Raw genomic sequence first — 12747 nt, 5'->3', positions numbered from 1 at the left:
GCAGTTATTTTAAAAATGAAAGAGAAAATTAAAAGGTCAAACACATACAGAGAGACAGCAAACCAGCTGCTTTGTGAGAGGTTGTTCGACAAAAGTAATTAAGTCAAGACAGATGGGGTTGGTGCGTGTGTGCGCTGCTCTGCTGGATTCTTTGTACCAGCAGGGCACACAGCCCAGAACTTGTCTTAGCGAGAAAAACCTTTAGCTGCTTGATTAGGATGACTAAGCGTAATTTAGATGATTGGGATTTCATTGTTTCTGATTGGAATACAGCTTTCAAGAACTCGGGTCTTTTCCTATTGAGTTATATTTACACAGAGACAGGTGTTTCATGGCCAAAGCATGCCCATTTCTCTCCTCCAATGTCTCTCCTTTCAAAGATGAGACCATAGGCAGATTCAAGTGATTTGTTTTTGTGACTATTGTTTGTTGATTCTATTGCTTTGCTCCGGCTGAATACAGTGGCTTGAAAAAGTATTTGGCCCCCTTGAACTTTCCCACATTTTGTCACATTACAGCCACAAACATGAATCAATGTTATTGGAATTCCACGTGAAAGACCAACACAAAGTGGTGTACATGTGAGAAGTGGAACGAAAATCATACATGATTCCAAACATTTTTTACAAATGTTTTTTTACAAAATTTACAAAGTGGGGTGTGTGTAATATTAGATTATTCTGTTATTATATGTTACCTTATATATGTAATCAAAGTAGTTGAATTAGAATACTGCTGTAGATCACATTATACCCTTTAATATAGAGTGTGTGAGCTGTATGTAGTTTAGTTCTCATTATACTTTTGAGTTAACAGAACATATTCACATATTAGTTCATTAGATAAATGTGCATCACTCTGTATCCTTGATCTGCTGGGAATGTGTTACACTGTTTTCTTGACATGCTTAATTGTTGAATCATGAAGAGAAGAGTGTCAGCAGGAGACTCTGTGTCTAAGACAGGGGAGATAGATAGACCACATTCCACACCCCCACCTTACAGAAAGCAGAGAAACAACTGCCGAGGTCATAACTTAGGCGCTGTAACAGAGAAAAAATGTGATGTTTTGGCTTTTACGACTAGCTGGGGGCCACTAGAGACTATAAAAAGCTGAGCAACCCGTCACCATTTTGAGACATGTGCCTGACCCTCTGGTAGCATCTCTCCCGTCCGGACGTTGTAATGCTCTGACTGTTGAATTGTATGGAAATAAATGATTGTTGATTGAGCATTGATACACCGAGTATTGTCCCTCCTTCAGCCCAAAGATTCAAAGAATTGGGAAAATTCAACAACTTGGTGCCGTGTGACCCGGATCTTTGGTGTGCTGAGGAGGTGCAGATTTGACCTTTGGTGAGATCGTGAGGCGAGGTGAACAGAGGACCGGTCCAAAAATAAAAAGGTAAGCACAGCCTGTTGTATTATAAATACCAAATGTGCATATTGGGCTTTCCAAATTAATCTGTTCACTGAGTCACATGTATTTTCACAGTAAATTTGTCGGTGTCTGGTTTTTGGCGCAAGATACTAACAACATAAGTTGAGGCTGAATTCCAGTGTGTTAAATAAACTGCTTCTACCGAGAAACTAATAAGACACTACGTTGAGCTAGTTGCAGTAAACTGCTTCTACCGAGATACTAATAACATACTACGTTGAGCTAGTTGCAGCCACTTTACCTTCCACATTTAATTTTGTCTAATACTGGCTTCTGTAGCAATAATACGTTAGAATTTCTTCTGAAGACGCGGCCATTAGTCCAGTACATTGAAGTCGAGGTTTGTTTATTTTGTTTATGGTGTCAGTGACGTCCTGGCTTTTGCCGGCTATGAAATAGAAGTTGATTTAAGGAAAAGCAGATGCTGGCTTCACGGTGCAGTTGAACGCTGGCAACGCGAGAGCGAAACACTTCCGTAGGTTTGGTTTATGATACGGCGTGTTCCGGTGGTGCGGCCGTGAAGTGCAGTAGTGGTTGGTGCTAGTTTTAGTACATTGGATAGAGGTTGGACGGTGGTTTGTGGCGTCAGTCGAGTTTTAAGGGCTGCGGTCATAATACAAAGTAAAATTTTAAGTACATAGAGCAAAACCTGGTTTATGATGTCAGTATATAACTTCGGGGATGCAAGCATCACTTTTATGATGCGACTTTGCCCCGTTGTGGCGGTCATAAGCGCAGAGAAAGGGGTATTTTGGTCTATGGTGCAGTGTGCTTTAAGAAGATCTAACAGTTGAGCTCAGAAGTTTCTGTGTAATCTTCCACTGATGAGGAACGCTCTCTGTGTGTCTCACTGATGGTGTAACGCGCTGTGTGTGTAAGGCGCGCTCTGGCCGTGTGTGAGGCGCGCGCTGAGTGTGTTTCTGTGTGTGAAGTGTGAACACAGTGACAGTGACGGTTGATGTGTTTGATTAGGAGGACATTAGAGCAAAGACACATTTTAGGATCAAAGGTTGATGCCTAGTGTACCTGTGGAACATTTTGCCTATGGAGTGGCGACCCTCCTGTTCGTGGACGCGCGGCCAGGACCGGCGGCGTCCAGATGCCGAGGTGGTGACTTGGGGAGGTGAGGGCCCCCGCATAGCTACGGAAATAACACTGGAACGGCCGTGTAATCACGGGTTCACATTTATTCCGGACTAGAACAAGACACATTTTGCGAACAAAGGTTGAGTCTAGATTAGTAAAGAAATATAAAAAGGTTGAATTCCTCGTTTCAGTGGTTGAAATTGTTGTGTGCCTGTCCCCTGTCGAGTGTGAAATTAAAATAAAGAGGGAATTTGGAGCCACATGGAGATAGACGGGCATAATTGGGTGTATTACTCTGTGGTGTAATAAAAATAAAAAGGAGAGATAGTAAGAGGTGTGCAGTGGAGAATTATGGAGGAGTACAGAGAGGAATGTGTTGGGAGACTGGCGTACAGTTTATGCTGTCAAGGTAGGCGTGTTGCCTGCTTATCTGTTTAACATGTGATGAAAATGAAATTAAATAAATCTCTTAGTGTGTTAATACAGGAAGCTGCGGACCTGGACCAACTGCCCCCACAAGCACAGCGGCCGAAGCAAAATTATAGTAATGGGAACCACACCCAGCACGAATCAGCAGCTGTGAAAAAGACAGCAGTGAGGAGAGAATTAGAGGAGAAATTAAGAGAAGTTTTAACACATAAAATTGGGGCCAACGGACTTGTGGAGGTTGGGAAGGCGTCCGGAGCATCACAACAAAAAGGTGAAACAAAAACACACACAAGCAGAGAAATCTGAGAGAAAGGCTCCTTTTAAGGTAACGCCTAGTTTGAGAAAAGATAAAATTAACCTGCTTTTATACAAATGCACATACACGCAATGAAGAAACAGCTTACACTCATGAACACGTGAAGATTTTCCAGCAAGGTTAAAGAAAAATTAACATACTTAAATGATGAAGTCTATACATTACTGACAAAGAAACCGTCTGGGTTGCAGGACAACAATTTAACTAAAAAAAAAAAAAAAATAAGGAACACTGGTCTAACCAACCAGGCAAGACACAACAAATTTAGTGGTTAAAAGATTCAAATTGTGACATATTTTCTGTTGATTGATTAATAAAAGTGATTACTGAATGAAAGAAAGTTCCTTTTTTGGGTTTTTAAACATGATCTTAAGAATTTTAACATATACCGGTGTTGTCCTGTCAACTTGGTGGGTTAGGAGTTGATTATATCGGGAGACAAAAAAACAAAAAAAAGGGGGAGAGAAGGCTGACACAGGGCCTGGCCCCATTGTCTCCCCTCTGAATAACACAGCCAACACAACATCATTTTCCTGTTCGTTTGTTTTTGTTTTTTGTTTGTTTTTGTTTTGTTTTGTTTTTGTTTTTTCTATACATATTTAATTACAGGCTGCTTTGCCGGCCCTGAAAGCCGAGGCTGACTGGACTCCTGCTCTCCCCCATACGTGACACTGACCAAATGCTGCAACAGCTGGACCCACAACAACGACCTGAGAATGTCAACAGACCTGCAGGAATGTGATCTCATGCAGCCGAGACGGAGAGCACTAAACCTAAGGCCCGTTTCACTACACAGGGGAAAATTCCCAGACTGCGTCAGCTGACAGAGCTGTGACGAGACGCCCGCCAAGCCCGAATGAAAAGTAAGGCCGAGCGAAAGAATGCTGACCTTGATAACTTTGCATTCACACTGTGCAGGACAGTGATGGACCAACACGGATGATCGGGTGGCGAAAAAGGGCGTGACCGAGACAAGAGGAGTAACTGAGGACAGAAGGCACCTCAGAATGGACAAAAACACAGAAGAAGATGCAGGTTTCACCTGCGGTGAACATCGACACTGGAGAAAGGACTGCCCCAATTGGGGTCAGAACCAGGACGGACAGAACTTTGGGCAGCAGCAGCAGCAATGGTCGCAAACGAACTGAAAAGGAGGGGGGCAGGACCCCAGGGCACGCTTCAGGCCGTGGTTTACCCAGAACACCAGAACAGGAAAGTGATGAACACACACACACACACACACACACACACACGTCTCCAAACACACAGATTCAGAATGAAGTGAAATACACACATGAACACGTGCACTCGTTGAGTGAGTGAGAAATGACACACACACACACACACACACACACACACACACACACACACACGGGAATGCTGATTCACTGAGAAGTGATGCACACACATACACATGCACACGCTTGTGCAATGAAGAGTGATCCACACGCACACACACATACACACTGATGCAATGAAGAATGCTTTGCTTATGCTGATATGCAAAATGCTGCACACAAACATCCCAGTGCATAATTTTTATGAGGAGCCATTGATTACCATTAAATACTTAGAATGTGTTATATGTCACCCAGAGGGCATTTATGTAGATTTTAGGAATAAGGTCTAAAAAAAGTTTGGTTATGAAAACAATGTCTGTGCGTGATGTCTGTTTATGGCTCAAGGCCTTGACTGAATTCTTTGCTGTGCTTCACACAGCCCTGATGAGGAACAGTGGCACAGAGTGAAAATGATGAATTAATAGTGTAAGTTTAGGTTGGAGTACGGCATTTTTTGTGATTGAGATTTAATTCAAGGAGGAACAAAAGGTGTTACGGCACCTGAGCTTCTCATTCCCACACAATATTGTCCCGGCAGGAAGCAAAATGTTCCTGTGAATTTCTGGTTGATTGTTTGGTTTTGTTTAGCGCTAGCTTGATTTTGTGTTCTTTCTCGTAAGCGAGAGAGGGATAGTTTTATGCTTGGACATGTCTGCAACGGGCCCTAGTTTGTGTTATTTTAGTAGTGTTTTGTTGGTTACGTCTGTTTTCGTTTTTGTTACAGTGCACTGGAGAAAAAACATCTGAGAGGTGTGATCCACCGGTGGTGATATGTTGATATTTTGTGAGTTCATGATTTAACAATCAGCTCTTTAAACAAGGCCTGGAAGATTGAAATTTTGGAGGTTTGGAGGCCTATCTCCACCCACCACCACTTCCCCTGCTGGTGGCGGACTCCCTCAGGTGTCGGTGTGTTGGTGGTTCTTTGTGTCTGGGGGTGGGCGTCCGGGTACACACCGGCTCACTCCTTGGCGGCCGCTTGTCGGGGCCTGGGGCCTGGGGCTCGCTCGGGCCCCTTTGGAGGTGGGGTGCCCCCGGCCTCTCGGCCTGGGGCTCGGTCACTCAGGCGCAGCTGGGGGCCGGCGGAGCTCACGGGCGCGTCACTGCAACTCCCCCTGACTTCTGCTCCGCGGCTGCTGGGCGAGCCCTCATCTGGGACTCTCCTCAGCTCTTACTGGAACAGTGGCGCGGCTGCCCCTCTGTTGGTCTTCCATGGTCTCTTGTGTTCTGGGGGCCTCTGGATGTCTGGAGTTTTGATCTCCTCCATACCCGCTTCACACCCTGGAGGACGGGGCTGTGGCCCCCCCACACTCCCTAGCAGATCATTACATGGAGAAACCTTTGGAATGCAAGCATGCTGATCCACACAGGTATGCACACATGGGTATTCACAGATGCGGACTAAAGCTTTCTTGGCTGCTACCTCAAAGCACACTGTGCGCTGTCTATCTTGCGTGCTGCACAATATCGTTTATTATTTAGTAAATATTGATATCTATGACTAGCTAGTTTATTGTGATGGTGCTTTGTTTTCTCTATTATTATGTTGCTCTTTGTTGTTTGCTGTCTCCTCTGTTTGTTTTTTTTGTTTGTTTTTTTTTTTTCTCCATACAGGTGACCCAGGAGTTCTTTTTTTTTTTTTTTCTCTCTCTCTTCCCCCCCCCTTCTCACCGTCTCTTCTCCCGTTTGGTTTTCTTTCTTTCTCTCCCCCTCTTTCTCTCATTCATTCCCCCTGTCCTATTTATTAAAAAAAAAAAAAAAAAAAAAAAAAAAAAATGACAAAGGATGAACTGAAGCTCTGCCATCACGTAATGTCGCATACTGCTGTTTCTGATGTCATTTAAAAAAAAAAAAAAAAAAGATTGAAATTTAAAGCGCTATAAAATATTATTACTGTAAACAGTTGCAAAGTGTGCTTCTCCATGATTGTAATTGGCTTGGGAGAAATTCACTTATAGGGAACACTGATCTAAAAGGATTGCACCGAGTCAATCCGGCCCAAAAAACAACAAGGAATTGTTTTCCTTTAAAATGATGACGTCATCTTGCTGGTGATGGAGGCTCGAATAGGTTGCGCGGGAGACTCCATTATCAGCAACATCTGGTATGAATGTGTATGGAGGTATGCATGTGAATGGACTGTGATGGACTGACGACTAAAAGTTTTGACTGACTTGATACTGAGACAATGACTGCACCAACTTTAGGATTAGTAAATGCCAATAAACAATTCATAAACAATTCACCCAGCCGACAAGAGAAGGGTGGATGCTTCGCTTTGTTTTGTTTTGTTTTGTTTTTGCAGGAGCAGGGGGATAAGAGAGACTGGAGGAGGAGACTCTAGCTTCACATAAGTATGAACTGCAGACTTAACACTGTGGTTGCTGATTTTGAGTTACTGATGTTTGCATTAAGAAAACTGTGCTATATTAGCTGTGTTTTGAGTAAGGTATCATGTTATATTATTGGGAATGCCAAATGCTACAGTGGAGAAGACTTTTGATACCACTCATGACTGGAATATGTTACTATTAACCACAGCAGGCCACTGTAAAAAAGTCAATTAAATTTTATAGAGGAAAATCGCCAAAACTTTAACAATACCTATGAATGACTTGCCACATTCAGAATAGAGATATGCAATAATAAACATTGGTCCACGTGATTTAGGTTCTCACTTGAAATAGTAAGTTATTAAATGTAGAATATAATCGACAGGGACATTTGATAGGATGTGGTACTGCAAAAGAACAAGAGCAAAGTAAATAAAGAAAATGTTGTGTTTAGTTTGGATAAATTCAAATTAAAATGTACCATTACACTCAGAGGATCAATATGAAATAAAACATATGCAAAATTTGTAGGAAGGACATGACTGATAACTGTTCTGTCCTGAGCGTTTGTTTCTAGAGCACCCACTTGACCACACCAACAGTTTCTCGCCACCGAGGAGGGGTACTTGCAAAAAGAATAAAATAAAAATCTGAGTTTAACAAAACATTTTAAATGTAAATATCAAGCTTACCTTTCTTTTTCCATGAAATGTGCTTGTGGGCACGCCAGCCATTTTGAAAAGGTGGGCAAAACAATTGGCAAGGCCACACCCCCACACGTGTGATATAATTTTAAAGGTACTGTTGCCCTCTCTAAGAAACATCAGGAATTAGAGGAGTGGCAAGTAGAGTATGCGAGCTACAAGCAAAAACTAAAATGTGTACTACAGTGTGCAAAAATGAAATACTGGGTAATCAGGGGGTCATGAGGGACATTTATAAAACTAAAAGTCCCACTAACCTTAAAGTGCACTTGAAAAGCCCACACAAGAAGGTTAACCTAGCTTACCTAGAAGACCTCATCAGGGGGAGCACACTCCCCCTCCTTGAAGAGCTCACCCACTCAACCCGCATCCCCAGAAAACAGCTAACCCCAGATAAGGCAGCGTGATGTATCCCGAGACAACAGGACTGGGACATCTAAATAAAGGTGTGAAACAATCGCCTTCAAAAGGTTATCAATTCACTCCAACCAAAATTAGGACCACACGGTGCGGCAAGAGTTAATAGTTATTAGTCTCAACACCCAAGGATAACCAGAAGAGCTTGACTGATATGATGGAACTGGGATTTTGTTACACTTAATTTTTGCAAAACACAAATAAAACTAAATTGAAACTAAGGATTTTCAGAAAATAAAAACTACACTAAACTAGCAAAGAATTGGTAAAAACTAATTACAACTGGTAAAAATTGAAAATCTGGAGTCGAAACTAAATAAAAATAACAACTAATGGAAATGGCGAAAAGTTTAAAACCCTGGTGCAGAGATTGGCAAATCTGACCAGGAAACGTTATAAAATGGATTGTCAGGATAGTCAGCGTTAAAGCCACTTTTGACAGTCCATACTAGGATGGCATTGGACATCTTCGGGGCGGGAGAGGGTTGGTGTGACCAAGGTGTGGTTTGGCTTGTTGTATGTACATTTCAAAATGTTACAGCTCTGGATGGACCAGTTACCAGATATGATGTCACTAACCTTCTCTTTTAAGTGTCTAGCTCCAATGAATTGACACATGGGAGTGTGTCAAAAAGGGGGAGTTGAGTCCGAACATCAAACAATGGTGTTATGAACATTTTATGACTTTATTTGTGTGTTTAATAATTTAGCTATGGTAAAACTTAAGCTTATAATGTGGTAGACTTAGAAATGGTTCATTAATTTTTGATTTCTTTTACACACACATAGATTATGATTAGAATAAGTTCTGAACATAATATTTTAAACCAAATTTGAATCATTAGAAGAACAATGGATAACAATATTAGATTATCAAGGCTAGGGAGAGAGGTGTTTTGGTTTTCTGTCTCTTGCAGAGAAAGGAACAGACACCAGACGGGGACCCGGAGATGTGAGGACCCTTCACAGCAGGGACAGATGTAGGGACTGCCGAGACAGCAACTGGGGTCAAGTGTCATGACGTTTGGGCTCCTGGAGAAGATGGATCCCACAAACACAGCAATAACCATGAAGGGGTTGGCGAAAACCAGGAACACCAGACCAACGAGGTTCAAGAGGCTCTTGGCAAAAAGGGGGACACGCCGGTGACCCCAAAACACACAGATCCTTGTTTGAAATCGGGACAGAATAATCCCCAGAACTGTGCAATGACTAAAGGGTGGTCTAACCCCGGAGGTCGAAGAAAGAAGCTGAGAATCACCCAACTGGAAGACACTGGTAGCTGCAGCAATAAAAATAAAGGTTAAAAGTTCCTTAGACAGAGGTTCTAGTCTAAGTACATTTGAAAGGTATAAGGGGGCATTAAAATGGGAGTGGAAAACTGGAGCACCAAAATAAAGCTGTGGGAGAATTGGGGAGTGATGGGAGTGTCATCTGTAACTGCTGTTATGGTTGTAAATCTAACTTTGCTTGCATCTGAACTGCGTGAACACAGAGGTCATCCCACATATGGTCCACCCGTTAAAGGGGGACAGAGGGCCTCAGGATCAAGAAAACTTGGACCTTGCAACCCTGGAGTGCATGTTGTAAGTGATCTCTTTCAGAGATCAAAAGGGGGAATTATTAGATTATTCTGTTATTTTATGTTATCTTATATATGTAATCAAAGTAGTTGAATTAGAATACTGCTGTAGATCACATTATACCCTTTAATATAGAGTGTGTGAGCTGTATGTAGTTTAGTTCTCGTTATACTTTTGAGTTAACAGAACATATTCACATATTAGTTCATTAGATAAATGTGCATCACTCTGTATCCTTGATCTGCTGGGAATGTGTGACACTGTTTTCTTGACATGCTTAATTGTTGAATCATGAAGAGAAGAGTGTCAGCAGGAGACTCTGTGTCTAAGACAGGGGAGATAGATAGACCACATTCCACACCCCCACCTTACAGAAAGCAGAGAAACAACTGCCGAGGTCATAACTTAGGCGCTGTAACAGAGAAAAAATGTGATGTTTTGGCTTTTACGACTAGCTGGGGGCCACTAGAGACTATAAAAAGCTGAGCAACCCGTCACCATTTTGAGACATGTGCCTGACCCTCTGGTAGCATCTCTCCCGTCCGGACGTTGTAATGCTCTGACTGTTGAATTGTATGGAAATAAATGATTGTTGATTGAGCATTGATACACCGAGTATTGTCCCTCCTTCAGCCCAAAGATTCAAAGAATTGGGAAAATTCAACAGTAATTATTCAGCCCCCTGAGTCAATACTTTGTAGAACCACCTTTTGCTGCAATTGCAGCTGCCAGTCTTTTAGGGTATGTCTCTACCAGCTTTGCACATCTGGAGACTGAAATTCTTCTTAAATAATATTAAAGACTGCAAAAAACAAAATCATATTTGCTCAATTTACAACAGAATCAGTCACTTACTTTGTGAATGAGGGTCCAGGTTCATGACTGAAGACTGGAGGATAATCTCGAGAATTGTCACTGTTCATGGACATGGATCCTGTAAACTCTGCTCTGTGTTTGAGCTGCTGATGTCTGGAAACACAAATATAGAATGAAGCCCAGATTGTTCTTCTACTTGGTGGCCATTAAGCAGCTTATCCCTCTGTCAGACTCATGAAGCTGAAGCCCTGGATGTTCTCAAAGCCACTGGAACCATGGTCATCCTTTTAACACGACTCTTGAATCTATAGTTAACATTTTCAGTTTTGTTTAGGTTTTTATGTTACATATCCAAGTTATTTTTCATTCACCTACATTCACTAATTCAAACACTGGTAAAAAGGATAATGAGTCACACAAAGCTAGTTAATTGAGTCTCTTAATTAAAGGTCTAGCTATGAGCATGTTCCTTTGTAAGGTGTAGCATCTAACCAAATCAAAATCATACATAAAGTAGAAGAGCAGCTATATTACAAATGAAAATAAAACTACAAAACTTCATGGGGAAAAATGTAAAGAGATTAAGCACATATTACAGAGAGACAGCAACACAGCTAAAAATATAACTGTGTGAGTTTTTCGAGTGCTTTGATCAAAATGACTGGAGAAGAGCTAAAATGTCAATAAAGCCTAAAATAATAATAATAATAATAATAATAATAATAATAATAATAATAATAATAATAATAATAATAAAATCTAGTCAAGTTGCTTAATTGTAATTTCAACCATGTGTTACAGTACACAGTGAAACAAGACAGTGTTCCTACAAGACCCATGGTGCTACACATAACAGAAAATCAACACAGGACTGCAAAACACAGGGCAACACCAGACAGAGGTGAATGATACAGACTCAAGACAGTGAAACAGAAAAGTGCAACATTGAGAGTGGGTTGTGCAAAAGACAAAAAGTGGTGTTGTATAAGTAAAACAGAAACAGTCTCTTACTTTGTGCCTGAGGATCCAGGATCATGACTGAAGACTGGAGGATAATCTCGAGAATTGTCGCTGTTCATGGACATACGGCTGATGTCTGGAAACTCTGCTCTGTGTTTGTGCCGCTGATGTCTGGAAGCACAAACACAGAATGAAACACACATTGTTCTTCTACTTCTATGTTCCTGTTGTTGGCCATTAAGCTGGTGCTCTGTCAGTGTCAGACTCATGAGGCTGAAGCCCTGGATGTTCTCAAAACCACTGTACTTTCTGTAGGGGAAGCTGGCACCATGGTCATCCTTTTTAAGCCACTTTTGAATCCTTAGTTAATATTTTTGAGTTTGTTTTTTGTTTATTTCTTTCTGTTACATATCAAAGTCATTTTCCTTTCATCTGGATTAACTAATCCTGGCAACGGGAATCGGGATAATAAGTCACACAAAGGTAGTTAATTAACTCGCTATTTTAACACAGGGTTAGTTACGCGCATGTTGACGTGAAAGGTGTTTAGTTGGCATCATCTAACTAATCATCATGGATAAGTATACTGTTAAAAGAGCAGTTATTTTAAAAATGAAAGAGAAAATTAAAAGGTCAAACACATACAGAGAGACAGCAAACCAGCTGCTTTGTGAGAGGTTGTTCGACAAAAGTAATTAAGTCAAGACAGATGGGGTTGGTGCGTGTGTGCGCTGCTCTGCTGGATTCTTTGTACCAGCAGGGCACACAGCCCAGAACTTGTCTTAGCGAGAAAAACCTTTAGCTGCTTGATTAGGATGACTAAGCGTAATTTAGATGATTGGGATTTCATTGTTTCTGATTGGAATACAGCTTTCAAGAACTCGGGTCTTTTCCTATTGAGTTATATTTACACAGAGACAGGTGTTTCATGGCCAAAGCATGCCCATTTCTCTCCTCCAATGTCTCTCCTTTCAAAGATGAGACCATAGGCAGATTCAAGTGATTTGTTTTTGTGACTATTGTTTGTTGATTCTATTGCTTTGCTCCGGCTGAATACAGTGGCTTGAAAAAGTATTTGGCCCCCTTGAACTTTCCCACATTTTGTCACATTACAGCCACAAACATGAATCAATGTTATTGGAATTCCACGTGAAAGACCAACACAAAGTGGTGTACATGTGAGAAGTGGAACGAAAATCATACATGATTCCAAACATTTTTTACAAATGTTTTTTTACAAAATTTACAAAGTGGGGTGTGTGTAATATTAGATTATTCTGTTATTATATGTTACCTTATATATGTAATCAAAGTAGTTGAATT

General features: G+C 41.3%; 1 protein-coding gene across 1 annotated transcript in view; it reads right to left on the bottom strand.

The window, feature by feature from the left end:
• LOC146578687 (NLR family CARD domain-containing protein 3-like) overlaps positions 1 to 12747 on the bottom strand; it is a 41751-nt gene that overhangs the window by 15314 nt on the left and 13690 nt on the right. The window contains exons 6-7 of the mRNA XM_085269157.1: positions 11476 to 11595; positions 10504 to 10617 (exon numbers count right to left, since the gene is read on the bottom strand). Of these exons, the coding sequence (XP_085125283.1) occupies positions 10504 to 10617; positions 11476 to 11595 (234 nt within the window). The remainder of the gene's footprint in view (positions 1 to 10503; positions 10618 to 11475; positions 11596 to 12747) is intronic.

The sequence above is a fragment of the Mchenga conophoros genome, linkage group LG3 (assembly GCF_057382185.1).
Source record: "Mchenga conophoros isolate Kocher_MC1m ecotype Shallow Benthic linkage group LG3, M_conophoros_male_GT1.1, whole genome shotgun sequence".
Classification (NCBI taxonomy): domain Eukaryota; kingdom Metazoa; phylum Chordata; class Actinopteri; order Cichliformes; family Cichlidae; genus Mchenga; species Mchenga conophoros.
This window is presented reverse-complemented; position numbering and strand designations above follow the sequence as displayed.